The sequence below is a fragment of the Nerophis lumbriciformis genome, linkage group LG10 (genome assembly GCF_033978685.3).
Source record: "Nerophis lumbriciformis linkage group LG10, RoL_Nlum_v2.1, whole genome shotgun sequence".
NCBI classification, from domain to species: domain Eukaryota; kingdom Metazoa; phylum Chordata; class Actinopteri; order Syngnathiformes; family Syngnathidae; genus Nerophis; species Nerophis lumbriciformis.
Genome location: NC_084557.2, coordinates 34,890,641 through 34,906,700, shown reverse-complemented (window position 1 = coordinate 34,906,700; position 16,060 = coordinate 34,890,641). Strand labels below are relative to the sequence as shown.

The 16,060-nt window shown below is 40.5% G+C and overlaps 1 protein-coding gene across 1 annotated transcript; it reads left to right on the top strand.

Annotated features, from left to right (window-relative positions):
- The first annotated feature begins 1,459 nt into the window (after positions 1–1,459).
- foxl1 (forkhead box L1) lies at positions 1,460–2,918 on the top strand. Its single transcript, XM_061969279.2, has one exon. It carries the CDS (start codon positions 1,560–1,562, stop codon positions 2,385–2,387), a length of 828 nt encoding a protein of 275 aa, XP_061825263.1. The 5' UTR covers positions 1,460–1,559; the 3' UTR covers positions 2,388–2,918.
- The last annotated feature ends 13,142 nt before the right edge of the window (positions 2,919–16,060 follow it).

Genomic DNA, 16,060 nt, shown 5'->3' with positions numbered 1-16,060 from the left:
TATGTGACTGGGCCAGCACGCTGCTTGTATGGAGGAAAAGCAGACATGACGACATGTTGTAGAGCAGTGGTTCTCAAATGGGGGTACGCATACCCCTGGGGGTACTTGAAGGTATGCCAAGGGGTACGTGAGATTTTTTTTAAATATTCTAAAAATAGCAACAATTCAAAAGTCCTTTATAAATATATTTATTGAATAATACTTTAACAAAATATGAATGTAAGTTCATAAACTGAACATCAAATCAAGTAGGCTATTACATTCATTACAATGCAACAATGCAATATTCAGTGTTGACAGCTAGATTTTTTGTGGACATGTTCCATAAATATTGATGTTAAAGATTTCTTTTTTTGTGAAGAAATGTTTAGAATTAAGTTCATGAATCCAGATGGATCTCTATTACAATCCCCAAAGAGGGCACTTTAAGTTGATTACTTCTATGTGTAGAAATCTTTATTTATATTTGAATCACTTGTTTATTTTTCAACACGTTTTTAGTTATTTTTATATCTTTTTTTCCAAATAGTTCAAGAAAGACCACAACAAATGAGCAATATTTTGCACTGTTATACAATTTAATAAATCAGAAACTGATGACATAGTGCTGTATTTTACTTCTTTATCTCCCTTTTTCAACCAAAAATGCTTTGCTCTGATTAGGGGGTACTTGAATTAAAAAAAAATTCACAGGGGGTACATCACTGAAAAAAGGTTGAGAACCACTATTGTAGAGGATGCCCCCAATATTCTTGTTCGGGAGAAATTCGGGAGAATGATTGCCCCTGGAGATTTTCGGGAGGGGCGCTGAAATTCGGGAGTCTCCCGGGAAAATCGGGAGAGTTGGCAAGTATGAGTATTAGCGGTGAATGTGGTGTTACAGCGGCACTGCCGCTGTGTAATACCGGCGGGCCAGCTCTAATGTTAATTTGATATTGCCTCAAGGACCAAATGAAATCACACGACGGGCCAGAGTTTGACACCCATGCTCTAGAACCATAGGTTCCCTACCCCTGATCTATACCATCAAAGGAATGCAGGCTCTTAAACAAAATATGTTGAGTTATTGTCCCCTTTTAAATGTTTTCGAGTGAACCCACGCAAGTCCCAGCAAAGACTGCAATGTTTGTTTGCTCTTTGTGTGTGTGAGCAACTCTCAGCGTCGGAGGTGGACTTGCTATTTCAACAGCACATCAGTCCGTTTATGTATTGGGTGGCCGGGATTTTTTTTCCCAAATAAACACAGCTTGATTCAACTTGGGTGGGCAGACTTATCAAGCGACTAATTCTATAAACAGACCGGGGAATAAGCCGCCGCCTGATTGGTTGTTAGGCAGAATGGGGGGGGGGGGGGGGGGGGGGGGGGCCACGAGGGACTCTCAGAGCAATTACATTTTAATTAATGTGGGTGGGCTGAGACAGCACCCGCAGTTTATGCTGGACAACTTATTTCAACACAACGGAGCAAAAGTACGGCAGTTATTGCATTTCTTCTGCGGAGCTGATGAAAGTTGGGGAGTCGTTCAGAGGAGAGTGTGTTTTCCCCCCGGGAAGAATCAATGATGACTTTTTACCACAGATTTGCTTTACCGTCCTCGGCTCTGAGCCTCTCCGGACCCCCACTCATCTACTTGTACGGAGGGGACAGTGGACCCGCTGCCTTGAGCCTTATGCCGGACCGCCAGGACCCCCCACAGAAGCCACCCTACAGTTACATCGCGCTCATCGCTATGGCCATCAAGAGCGCGGCGGATCAGCGTGCAACACTGAGCGGCATCTACCAGTTCATCATGGATCGCTTCCCCTTTTACCTGGATAACAAGCAGGGCTGGCAGAACTCTATCCGCCACAACCTTTCCCTGAACGACTGCTTCATCAAGGTGCCCAGAGAGAAGGGGCGACCCGGGAAAGGCAGCTACTGGACGCTGGACACCAAGTGCTTGAATATGTTTGAGAATGGCAACTACCGGCGGAGAAAGAGGAAGGCAAAGAGTCAGCCGGATGCTGCAGGACACAAGAACAACAAAGACTCCATCAGAGACCATGTCTCTTCTCAGAAACCCAAAGCGTCCTTGGTGGTGGAGATGACACTTAGGCAGGACGCAAAGCGAACTGAGACTCAAGCAGACCCCAAATCGGTTCTGGTCGCGATCAATCCCTCTGAGGAAGAGCAGAATCTTCTTACGCACAAACAGAAGGTGTGCCGTGCAGTCAAACCCACCAGAAGGAAGCTGGACCAGCACACACCTGAGCCATCACCGACGCAACAGATGGAGAACGCGGCCCAGCTTTGCTACTCCGCTGCTCTGGAGTCCGGCTTCAGAGCACATGTTCCCAGAAGGGACAAATGCAAAGGTTTCAGCATTGAGAGCATCCTAGCAAAGTGAAGAACTGCAAGCTGCATGAAGAACAGGGATTGTTACAGTACCGGTGTTGGTCCAAATGTGCTCATGGACGTCGGACACATCACTGTGTTCATCACGCACGATCCCTGATAAAGGTCAGCTTTGGAAATGAAAAATATAATTACATTAAGATACAATAAGACTTTAGATGCAAAAGAACCCTCAGTTACTTGGAAATATTCTGTTATATCACTCAGCTAAATCAACATTTGCTTTTACTTTCACTTTCACAATATACAGTGTACATATTTCATGCAAATAACTTGCGACTCGGCTGGTGTGTTGTTGTTTTTTTGTAACACCTTCCGTATTCAAATGTATATTAATTACAATGTACCCCAAAACTATGTTCATGTTTTCATAGACTGTGAATTTTAATGTGTAAAATAAAAAGATTAGTTTGATAATAAAGAACTGAATGTTTTGTGAAGGTACTACTGAATATATTAACAATTTATTTGAATCATATTAAAAATGTACAGCACAAAAGAAAACAAAACAAAAAAATCACACTTGCACTTCGATAATTCAACATGTCCAAAAGGAGAAGGAAGAAGCAGAGCTTTTTGGATCAAACCACTTTTCCAAAATAGTGATATCAGACATGTACTCTGACAGGTTGATATTGTTTCTTAAACAGACTCATATTTGCACATTTTTGAAGTTCTTTACTTTTTTTTTAACTTCACATACAGATACAGATACCCTAAATCAGGGGTATTCAAAGTGCGGCCCGCAGCTAATTCCTTAACATAAAATAAACAAAAACACAGTGAAAAAAATAAAACCATATGATCGACGAATAGGTCTGAAGTTGATATGGAGATTTAAGCGTTTAAAGTAAAAAAAAAAAAAAAAAAAAGACTTTTTTTTTTGGAACACTTCTCTTAATGAGGCCCTTTTGGATACCCAATAATTTTAGTGAGACTTTATTTTTTTTTTTAAACTGCCATCGCTCAAAAAGCAATAATACATGAAAATGTATGTTGTTATGATTTATTGACCTATTTAAGACTCCAATGAATTCACGTCAAATATTCCACTTTGAAATTTTTGGTGGGAAGTATTGCATATTTTGTAGGGCTGTGAATCTGTGGGTGTCCCACGATTCGATTCAATATCGATTCTTGGGGTCACGATTCGATTATAAATCGTTTTTTTTTTTCCGATTCAACGCGATTCTCAATTCAAAAACGACATTTTTCCGATTCAAAACGATTCTCTATTCATTCAATACATAGGATTTCAGCAGGATCTACCCCAGTCTGCTGACATGCAAGCAGAGTAGTAGATTTTTGTAAAAAGCTTTTATAATTGTAAAGGACAATGTTTTATCAACTGATTGCAATAATGTAAATTTGTTTTAACTATTAAATGAACCAAAAATATGACTTATTTTATCTTTGTGAAAATATTGGACACAGTGTGTTGTCAAGCTTATGAGATGCGATGCAAGTGTAAGCCACTGTGACATTATTGTTCTTTTTTTAATTTTTATAAATATCTAATGATAATGTCAATGAGGGATTTTTAATCACTGCTATGTTGAAATTGTAACTAATATTGATACTGTTGTTGATAATATTCATTTTTGTTTCACTACTTTTGGTTTGTTCTGTGTCGTGTTTGTGTCTCCTCTCAATTGCTCTGTTTATTGCAGTTCTGAGTGCTGCTGGGTTGGTTTTGGTTTTGGAATTGGATTGCATTGTTATAGTATTGCTGTGTATTGTCTTGTTGGATTGATTAATAAAAAATAAAATAAAAATAAAAATAAAAATAAAAATAAAAATAAAAATAAAAATAAAAATAAAAATAAAAATAAAAATAAAAATAAAAATAAAAATAAAAATAAAAATAAAATAAAAAACCATTAAAAAACAGGGTTTTGACAAATAGGGCATAAAACATAAAAATAAAAAATAAAAACTTTTTATCAACAGACCTGAAGTTGATCTAAAGATTTAAGCGTTGAATTAAAAATAAATAAATAATAATATATGACTTATTTTCTAACATTATGACTGAGACCATTCTCAGTCCTTGGGACCAAACTTGAGGGGATCCCTAAAATCTCCTTATTATAAAGGTTTTGGAAATAAAAAATATGAAAATGGCCCCCGCATGTTTTAGTGTGCGGCCCTCAGTGCAAACAGTATTGACACACCTGCACTAAATGTGTTCAATGTTGTGCTAAGATTGTATTTTCCCTGTCTTGTTTAAAAGAGAAAGCCTATTTTTGTTTACTTTGTACATTATTTTGGCTGTTTGGAAGTGTAAAATATATATTATAACAATAAGGGTGCAAGTGACTAGAATCGTCCATCCATCCATCCATTTTCTACCACTTGGTGTTCCTACATTTGTGTTAGATGTCTTAGATGAAGAGAACAGTTAGGATTTTAGTTGACAGAGTAAACAACTAAAAATGTTTTAGACATTGTTTTCTCTAAACACATACATTTGTCTAAATATGGCCAAGGACACGCATTATTGTGGGTTTCCTGCTGGTCGTCTTCATCCCTAAAGGAAAAATCAAATCCACGGGAGAACATTCCTCAGCCATTTTTTTTGAGTGGTCAGCTTGAAGCGTCCCTCTGTCTCCGACTCCCTCGTCGTAATGTGACATGAGCGTGTGTCTGTTATAATTTTGCTTACTAGTTTTGATGACCCGCCATATCCCGCCTCTGATTGGCCAGTTCGTAATGTTTGGCCCTAATCTTAGCCAATTGTGACTCATCATACAAACACCAACCAATCATCGTAGATGTTCTCCATTTGTTTGGATGTTCTCATTCATCCAGGTCATTGTTTTTCTTCATATTTTTTTTGGCCTGGATTGGCAGTTCTCGTGTTGTAGCTTGTAGCTTTGATTAAGCTACCTAGCTACATGGCTCTAAAAGTAGCTAAGCTACAGAACAAGCTACTTGTTCAAAAGGTAGCTAAGCTACCGGCAAGCTACTGGAAAATTTAGTTAAGCTTTGTAGCTTAGCTACATGTAGCTTGGTACTGCCCATCACTGTGTATATATATATATATATATATATATATATATATATATATATACATATATATATATATATATATATATATATATACATATATATATGTGTGTGTGTGTGTGTGTATGTATATATATATATATATATATATATATATATATATATATATATATTAGGGATGTCCGATAATGGCTTTTTGCCGATATGCGATATTGATCAAACCCTTAATTACCGATACCGATATCAACCGATACTGATATCAACCGATACCAATATATACAGTCGTGGAATTAACACATTATGCCTAATTTGGACAACCAGGTATGGTGAAGATAAGATCCTTTTTTTAAGAAAATAAATAAAAATAAAATAAGATAAATAAATTAAAAACATTTTCTTGAATAAAAAAGAAAGTAAAACAATATAAAAACAGTTACATAGAAACTAGTAATGAATGAAAATGAGTAAAATTAACTGTTAAAGGTTAGTACTATTAGTGTGAGGAACTCGCATGGCTGCCGTTTGTGTGACCCCAAGATGCAAGAACCAGGATGAGGATGAGCAGGTAAGATGATTTTAATAATAAAACAACAGAGAAATGTAGCAGTCTTGCATACAACAGTTCCTAACATAGTCTATCGTCGAGCACTGAGGAGTGCTCGAGTGAAAACATAAATAGACATGTGCTGATTGGCAGCAGGTGTGGACCGACTGCCAATCAACGGCAGGTGAGGAGAAAACAGTGCTCAGCGGAACCAACAGGAAATATAACAAAATAAGAGCACTGACAGGAAGTAAATACAAAAACATGGAAACAAACCGAAATGAAGTGACAGATCGTCACAATTAGTGGACCAGCAGCACGCACAATCATGTGTGCTTACGGACTGTATCCCTTGCAGACTGTATTGATATATAATGTATGAACCAGAATATTAATAACAGAAAGAAACAACCCTTTTGTGTGAATGAGTGTGAATGAGTGTAAATGGGGGAGGGAGGTTTTTTGGGTTGGTGTACTAATTGTAAGTGTATCTTGTGTTTTTTATGTTGATTGAATTAAAAAACAAAAAAAACAAAAAAAAACCCTGATACCGATAATTAAAAAAAACATACCGATAATTTCCGATATTACATTCTAAAGCATTTATCGGCCGATAATATCGGCAGGCCGATATTATCGGACATCTCTAATATATATATATATATATATATATATATATATATACACACACACACAGGTATATAGTACAGGCCAAAGGTTTGGACACACCTTCTCATTCAATGCGTTTTCCTTATTTTCATGACATTGTAGATTGTCACTGAAGGCATCACAACTATGAATGAACACATGTGGAGTTATGTACTTAACAAAAAAAAGGTGAAATAACTGAAAACATGTTTTATATTCAAGTTTCTTCAAAATAGCCACCCTTTGCTCCAATTACTTTTTTGCACACTCTTGGCATTCTCTTGATGAGCTTCAAGAGGTAGTCACCTGAAATGGTTTTCACTTCGCAGGTGTGCTTGAAGCTCATCGAGAGAATGCCAAGACGGAACAAAGCAGTATTCAGAGCAAGGGGTGGCTATTTTGAAGAAACTAGAATATAAAACATGTTTTTAGTTATTTCACCTTTTTTTGTTAAGTACATACCAGGTGAAATGACATCATCTCCCACGGCACATCAGACAATATCTCACGGTACACTAGTGAGCCGCGGCACAGTGGTTGAAAAACACTCCTCTGCATGACTCCTGCATGAAATCAGTGTGGTCAGCGGACAGCTTCTTTGCAAACAGACAGCGCTCATGTCTAAAAATAGTTTTGCAGGCCGGACACACACTTGCCTGAGAAAACTTGTCCCCACAAAAGCTGTGCAAATCAGGAATGTTTGTTGAAATAAATAAATCTCCCCTCATTTGAAGCGAGGAACTCACAGGCGCACACATTTCCTGTCTTTGGGGAAATAAAATAATGTCAGAGGGGATGAGAGTGATATTGAGGGGTGGAAAGCTGAGTGACATCATATCAGCAGTGAGAGCATACAATAGACTTCATCTGTGTGGTGTTTGAGTGCATGACTAACATTACATTACATCCTTCACTCATCTGCATTCTCATCTTCTCTGGATCTTATGTCAACAAAGTGCATGCTGTAGGTCTCTGTGAGTATTTGGACTGTAAACGATCCCCAAGAAGAAGCGGCGCACACACAAAATCATTGCAATGTCAGCTGATGTTATTTTAGAAAACACTTTGAAAATGAAACCATTTTGCACATGGTTGACTGGTACAAATAAGTAGACCATTATTGTTAATCAAATTAGTTTCATCCTGATACTCTCCACTTATGTGGCATTGTATCACTATTATTTTGTCATTATCCTAATAATGTTGTGATTCAGCAGTCTTATCTACAAAACCCAAAACTAGTGAAGTTGGCACGTTGTGTAAATCGTAAAGAAAAACAGAATACAATGATTTACAAATCATTTTCACCTTATATTCAATTGAATGGACTGCAAAGACAAGATACTTCACGTTCGAACTGAGAAACGTTGTTATTTTTTGCAAATATTAGCTCAGCCTGCGACATGTTTAAAAAAAGCTGGCACAAGTGGCAAAAAAGACTGATAAAGTTGAGGAATGCTCATCAAAATACTTATTTGGAACATCCCACAGGTGAACAGGCTAATTGGGAACAGGTGGGTGCCATGATTGGGTATATATGCAGCTTCCATGAAATGCTCAGTCATTCACAAACAAGGATGGGGCGAGGGTCACCACTTTGTGAACAAATGCGTGCGCAAATTGTCGAACAGTTTAAGAACAACATTTCTAAACGAGCTATTGTAAGAAATTTAGGGATTTCACTATCTACGATCCGTAATATCATCAAAAGGTTCAGAGAATCTGGAGAAATCACTGCATGTAAGCGATGATATTACGGACCTTCGATCCCTCAGGCGGGACTGCATCAAAAAACGACATCAGTGTGTAAAGGATATCACCACATGGGCTCAGGAACACTTCAGAAAACCACTGTCAGTGTCCACAGTTTGTCGCTACATTTGTAAGTGCAAGTTAAAACTCTACTATGCAAAGCGAAAGCCATTTATCAACAACACCCAGAAACGCTGCAGGCTTCGCTGGGCCCGAGCTCATCTAAGATGGAATGATGCAAAGTGGAAAAGTGTTCTGTGGTCTGACAAGTCCATATTTAAATTTTTTTTTGGAAACTGTGGACGTCGTGTCCTCCGGACCAAAGAGGAAAAGAACCATCCGGATTGTTCTAGGCGCAAAGCTCAAAAGCCAGCATCTGTGATGGTATGGGGGTGTATTAGTGCCCAAGACATGGGTAACTTACACATCTGTGAAGGCACCATTAATGCTGAAAGGTACATACAGGTTTTGGAGCAACATATGTTGCCATCCAAGCAACGTTATCATGGACGCCCCTGCTTATTTCAGCAAGACAATGCCAAGCCATGTGTTACAACAGCGTGGCTTCATAGTAAAAGAGTGCGGGTACTAGACTGGCCTGCCTGTAGTCCAGACCTGTCTCCCATTGAAAATGTGTGGCGCATTATGAAGCCTAAAATACCACAACATATATAACTATATACATACATTTTGTAAATATATGTATATGTGGAGAGGCGGGGCCGGCAGTCCGACAGCGAGGCAGGGCACACCGGAGCCCGCTCCAAGATGGCGGCAAGGATGCATGGACGGTGAGCGAGCAGCGAGGCAGGGCGCGCCGGGTTCGACGCCGCAAACAGTATCAGGTGCGTGGATCGCCCAGCTGGGCACAATCAATTAATCCTCTTGAACTGTATAAAAGGACGGCAGCCGTGGACGTGAGGGAGAGAGGGGGAGAGACGAGAAGGAGCCAGAAGGAAGCTGATGCTGAGCGAAAGAGACTGACAGCGCAAGGAAGACGACGACGCACGCAGCTGAAAAGCTGGAGCGGAGGAGCAGAAGAAAACGGCAAGGCTGAAAAGCAACCCGGCAAGACTTTATTTATTGAAAAATAAAGAAGTCTACACCTGCTCACCACCATGTTTCACTGTAGGGATGGTATTGGTCTGGTGATGAGCGCTGCTTGGTTTCCTCCAAACATGATGCCTGGCATTCACGCCAAAGAGTTCAATCTATATCTCGTCTGACCAGAGAATTTTGTTTCTCATGGTCTGAGAGTCTTTTAGGTGCATTTTGGCAAACTTTTTACAAAGAAAGAGCTTCCGTCTGGCCACTCTACCATACAGGCCTGACAGGTGGTTTGCTGCAGAGATGGTTGTTCTTCTGGAAGTTTCTCGTCTCTCCACAGAGGAACACTGTAGCTCTGACAGAGTGACCATCAGGTTCTTGGTCTCCTCCCTGACTAGACTAAGATGAATGCAGCAATGTACAGAGACATCCTGGATGAAAACCAACGCTTCCAATCCTATCTGAAGGAGTTTGAGAGGTGCTGCAAAGAGGAATGAGTCAAACTGCCCAAAGTTAGGTGTGCCAAGATTGTGGCATAGTATAAAAAAAACATTTTTGAGGCTATAACTGCTGCCAAAGGTGCATCAACAAAGTATTGAGCAAAGGCTGTAAATACTAATGTACATGTGGTTTCTTAGTTTTTATCTAAAAAAAAATATTTTTCACATTGTCATTATGGGATTGTGAAATTTTGAGGACAAAAAATAATTTATTCCATTTTGTAAAAAAAACTAACACACCATGTATATGTTTATGTATGTAAGTGTGTGTATGTTTACTCTCCTGCTCCGGTCTGGCTGCACCAAACACTAAATATATCCAAACATCTAATAAAGTCAAATACATATAAAGCAACAAGCGAAGTATCCAAAACTTCTCTTTTGTAAAGTAAATATGTACAGCCGATATGGGCATTTACAAACCCCGTTTCCATATGAGTTGGGAAATTGTGTTATATGTAAACGGAATACAATGATTTGCAAATCCTTTTCAACCCATATTCAGTTGAATATGCTACAAAGACAACATATTTGATGTTCAAACTCATAAACTTTATTTTTTTTTTTGCAAATAATAATTACCGTAACTTAGAATTTCATGGCTGCAACACGTGCCAAAGTAGTTGGGAAAGGGCATGTTCACCACTGTGTTACATGGCCTTTCCTTTTAACAACACTCAGTAAACATTTGGGAATTGAGGAGACACATTTTTTAAGCTTCTCAGGTGGAATTATTTCCCATTCTTGCTTGATGTACAGCTTAAGTTGTTCAACAGTCCGCGGGTCTCCGTTGTGCTATTTTAGGCTTCATAATGCGCCACACATTTTCAATGGGAGACAGGTCTGGACTACAGGCAGGCCAGTCTACTACCCGCACTCTTTTACTATGAAGCCACGTTGATGTAACACGTGGCTTGGCATTGTCTTGCTGAAATAAGCAGGGGCGTCCATGGTAACGTTGCTTGGATGGCAACATATGTTGCTCCAAAACCTTTATGTACCTTTCAGCATTAATGGCGCCTTCACAGATGTGTAAGTTACTCATGTCTTGGGCACTAATACACCCCCATACCATCACAGATGCTGGCTTTTCAACTTTGCGCCTATAACAATCCGGATGGTTCTTTTCCTCTTTGGTCCGGAGGACACGGCGTCCACAGTTTCCAAAAGCAATTTGAAATGTGGACTCGTCAGACCACAGAACACTTTTCCACTTTGTATCAGTCCATCTTAGATGAGCTCAGGCCCAGCGAAGCCGACTGCATTTCTGGGTGTTGTTGATAAACGGTTTTCGCCTTGCATAGGAGAGTTTTAACTTGCATTTACAGATGTAGCGACCAACTGTAGTTACTGACAGTGGGTTTCTGAAGTGTTCCTGAGCCCATGTGGTGATATCCTTTACACACTGATGTCGCTTGTTGATGCAGTACAGCCTGAGGGATTGAAGGTCACGGGCTTAGCTGCTTGCGTGCAGTGATTTCTCCAGATTCTCTGAACCCTTTGATGATATCACGGACCGTAGATGGTGAAATCCCTAAATTCCTTGCAATAGCTGGTTGAGAAAGGTTTTTCTTAAACTGTTCAACAATTTGCTCACGCATTTGTTGACAAAGTGGTGACCCTCGCCCCATCCTTGTTTGTGAATGACTGAGCATTTCATGGAATCTACTTTTATACCCAATCATGGCACCCACCTGTTCCCAATTTGCCTGTTCACCTGTGGGATGTTCCAAATAAGTGTTTGATGAGCATTCCTCAACTTTATCAGTATTTATTGCCACCTTTCCCAACTTCTTTGTCACGTGTTGCTGGCATTAAATTCTAAAGTTAATGATTATTTGCAAAAAAATTAAAGTTTATCAGTTTGAACATCAAATATGTTGTCTTTGTAGCATATTCAACTGAATATGGGTTGAAAATAATTTGCAAATCATTGTATTCCGTATAATCAGTGTCAGAGCTTGGTCCGCATTGCCGGCAGTAAGTCGGACATGTTTCCAGTGAGGGTTGGACTCTGCCAAGGCTGCCTTTTGTCACCGATTCTGTTCATAACCTTTATGGACAGAATTTCTAGGCACAGTCAAGGCGTTGAGGGGATCTGGTTTGGTGGCTGCAGGATTAGGTCACTGCTATTTGCAGATGATGTGGTCCTGATGGCTTCCTCCGGCCAAGATCTTCAGCTCTCACTGGATCGGTTCGCAGCCGAGTGTGAAGCGACTGGGATGGGAATCAGCACCTCCAAGTCCGAGTCCATGGTTCTCTCCCGGAAAAGGGTGGAGTGCCATCTCCGGGTTGGGGAGGAAACCCTGCCCCAAGTGGAGGAGTTCAAGTACCTCGGAGTCTTGTTCACGAGTGGGGGAAGAGTGGATCGTGAGATCGACAGGCGGATCGGTGCGGCGTCTTCAGTAATGCGGACGCTGTATCGATCCGTTGTGGTGAAGAAGGAGCTGAGCCGGAAGGCAAAGCTCTCGATTTACCGGTCGATCTACGTTCCCATCCTCACCTATGGTCATGAGCTTTGGGTCATGACCGAAAGGACAAGATCACGGGTACAAGCGGCCGAAATTAGTTTCCTCCGCCGAGTGGCGGGACTCTCCCTTAGAGATAGGGTGAGAAGCTCTGTCATTCGGGGGGAGCTCAAAGTAAAGCCCCTGCTCCTCCACATCGAGAGGAGCCAGATGAGGTGGTTCGGGCATCTGGTCAGGATGCCACCCGAACGCCTCCCTAGGAAGGTGTTTCGGGCACGTCCGACCGGTAGGAGGCCACGGGGAAGACCCAGGACACGCTGGGAAGACTATCTCTCCCGGCTGGCCTGGGAACGCCTCGGGATCCCCCGGGAGGAGCTGGACGAAGTGGCTGGGGAGAGGGAAGTCTGGGCTTCCCTGCTTAAGCTGCTGCCCCCGCGACCCGACCTCGGATAAGCGGAAGAAGATGGATGGATGGATGGATTGTATTCCGTTTATATTTACATCTAACACAATTTCCCAACTCATATGGAAACGGGGTTTGTACATCAACAATATAAATAAAATAATTAGATTAAGAAAAGGGCTATTTAGTGTTTTTCGTGTATTTTTAAGATCACACTAATGTCTCAATACGGTTTTTTTTGTTTGTTTGTTTTTTTTTACACAATTTTGCAAAGTCTACGACTATCTCGAATTGATTTTATTTTCCTGATTTTGAAAGCCGATTTTATGTTATGGATGGAGGGGTCACGTCTTTCACTGTGACACATCTATAAAAACATATCAAATGTCATATTCTCAAAGTAAATGAAGCATGGAAAAAGAACATGCCAACATATAACCCAGCAATGTACTGTTTACAACTGATTTGTATTGTGACAAATGAGAAATAAATAAAGATATATTAGTGTCCTGGTGTTTGTGTTGTGGGTGTGTGTTTGTGTGAACACTGGGAAGGGAACTTGTCCACAGCAGCAGGATTAGCACCCTATGACTGGGACCACCCTGACGCTTAATCCAACCAAGAGGCGGAGCTTTCTCACTTAGGGTCACCACCCCTATGTACACACTTTTGTAAACATTGACACACACTTAGTGCATCTTCTGCACTTCAGCTCAAGCAAACTAGTTAGATTTACACCACACAGCTGCTCTTTTACAACACTAACATGTTTGCTGAATGTGTTATTGTTAGAAGGACACTGAATATATCGGCTTTGTTTCAAATAATAGCGACTGTGTCCCTCACTGTGTGACTCAACATGTACTCTATGTCAAAAATGTTTGTAAAAAGTTCTGCATTTAAAAAAAAATCTAATATAGCGTTGCCAGAATGTGAGTTTTAATACTGTAATCATACTGTCATTATTCACTTCAAAATGATCTGTCAAATTTCCCTTTACAGTGTAAGGTAGATATGATCTTCATCAGCGGATAATAATAATTCAAATAATACATCATCATTACAATTATTATTAGAAGGACATCTATTCAGGAATAAAGGGGAAGTGCACTTTCTTTAAAATGTTGCCTATCGTTCACGATCATTATGTAACAGATGCATTTTAATGCATTCTAAATATTAAAGGAGCCATATGTGAAGTGAAGTGAATTATATTTATATAGCGCTTTTCTCTAGTGACTCAAAGCGCTTTACATAGTGAAACCCAATATCTAAGTTACATTTAAACCAGTGTGGGTGGCACTGGGAGCAGGTGGGTAAAGTGTCTTGCCCAAGGACACAACGGAAGTAACTAGGATGGCGGATGCGGGGATCGAACCTGCAACCCTCACGTTGCTGGCTCGGCTGCTCTGCCAACCGAGCTATACCGCCCCGTATCAGAATCAGAATCAGAATCAGCTTTATTGTCATTACGCAAGGTAACGAGATTGAGGCCATTCCATACAGTGCGATGTGTGCATGCTAGAAAAACAATGTGCAAATATATAAAAATTTAAAAAATGTAGAAGTGCAATGAATATGGTGTGAAATGAATATATACATGAAAAAACAAAACAAAAACAGGGTGGTTGGTGGAATGGGTTATTGCACCGAAGAGAAGGCAGTTATGAGGGACAATGGGGCAGTCCGTTCAGGATGGTTATGGCCCTGGGGAAGAAGCTGTTCTTTAGCCTGTTTGTTTTGGTTTTAATGCACCTGTAGCGCTTCCCAGAGGGCAGCAGGTGGAACAGGTCAGAGCCAGGGTGGGTGCTGTCTTTGATGATGGCACTGGCTCTGTTGAGGCAGCGGGAGGTGTAGATGTCCGTCAGAGAGGGGAGAGGGCGGCCGATGATCTTCTGAGCCGTCTTGACCACTCTTTGCAGCCTCTCCCTGTCTGCTGCAGTGCAGCTGCCGTACCATACCGTAATACAGTAGGTCAGCAGGCTCTCGATGGACGAGCGGTAGAAGGTCAGCAGCAGGTCAGGCTTCAGGTTGTACTTCCCGAGGACTCTAAGGAAGTGTAGCCGCTGCTGAGCCTTCTTGATGATTGATGTGGTGTTGACTGTCCAGGAGAAGTCATTAGAGATGTGGACTCCAAGGAACCTGAAGGTGTGGACCCTCTCTACACGCTCGCCGTATATGTAATAATTTCATGTCAAGTCATCATTAAATGGCCCTGATTTGTGAAAAGGCATTAATTAATCATGTTCTTTTCGATTACCTCTTTAACTGATAACAGTAGTTCAGCCGGGATATGCTCATTTCACAATTAGATTTACAGCCCCGAAATCTTATTGTTTTCAATTAGATGCCCCGCCCTCCACCGTTTTAACCAAGTAGAAAGTCGGTGAATGTATTACATCCAGGTTGACAGTTACGCACCGCCCTCTTCGTCGAGCAACTGCCACTGGTAAAGTTACTAAACATGTCGGACCTTAGTAAATGTAAAAGGCCTCGTTATGACTCTCAACTTTATTTATGACAAAGCCAAGAACAAAACCAGGATTTGTATCGGGGATGCCTTTGAAAGATGGAGACTATTGAAGGCGGAGAATACTTTTTTTTTTCTGTGTCTTTAAAAACGAATGAACATAGAATTAAGGTTCCCTGAACGCATCACAATTATGTGTTATCATTGAAATGAGATGCAAAAGTGACTTCGTTTCCATATGAGTTGGGAAATTGTGTTAGATGTAAATATAAACGGAATACAATGATTTGCAAATCATTTTCAACCTATATTCAGTTGAATATGCTACAAAGACAACATATTTGATGTTCAAACTGATAAAAAAAATTTTTTTGCAAATAATCATTAACCTTAGAATTGATGCCAGCAACACGTGACAAAGAAGTTGGGAAAGGTGGCAATAAATACTGATAAAGTTGAGGAATGCTCATCAAACACTTATTTGGAACATCCCAGAGGTGAACAGGCTAATTGGGAACAGGTGGGTGCCATGATTGGGTATAAAAGTAGATTCCATGAAATGCTCAGTCATTCACAAACAAGGATGGGGCGAGGGTCAACACTTTGTCAACAAATGCGTGAGCAAATTGTTGAACAGTTTAAGAAAAACGTTTCTCAACCAGCTATTGCAAGGAATTTAGGGATTTCACCATCTACGGTCCGTAATATTATCAAAGGGTTCAGAGAATCTGGAGAAATCACTGCACGTAAGCAGCTAAGCCCGTGGCCTTCGATCCCTCAGGCTGTACTGCATCAACAAGCGACATCAGTGTGTAAAGGATATC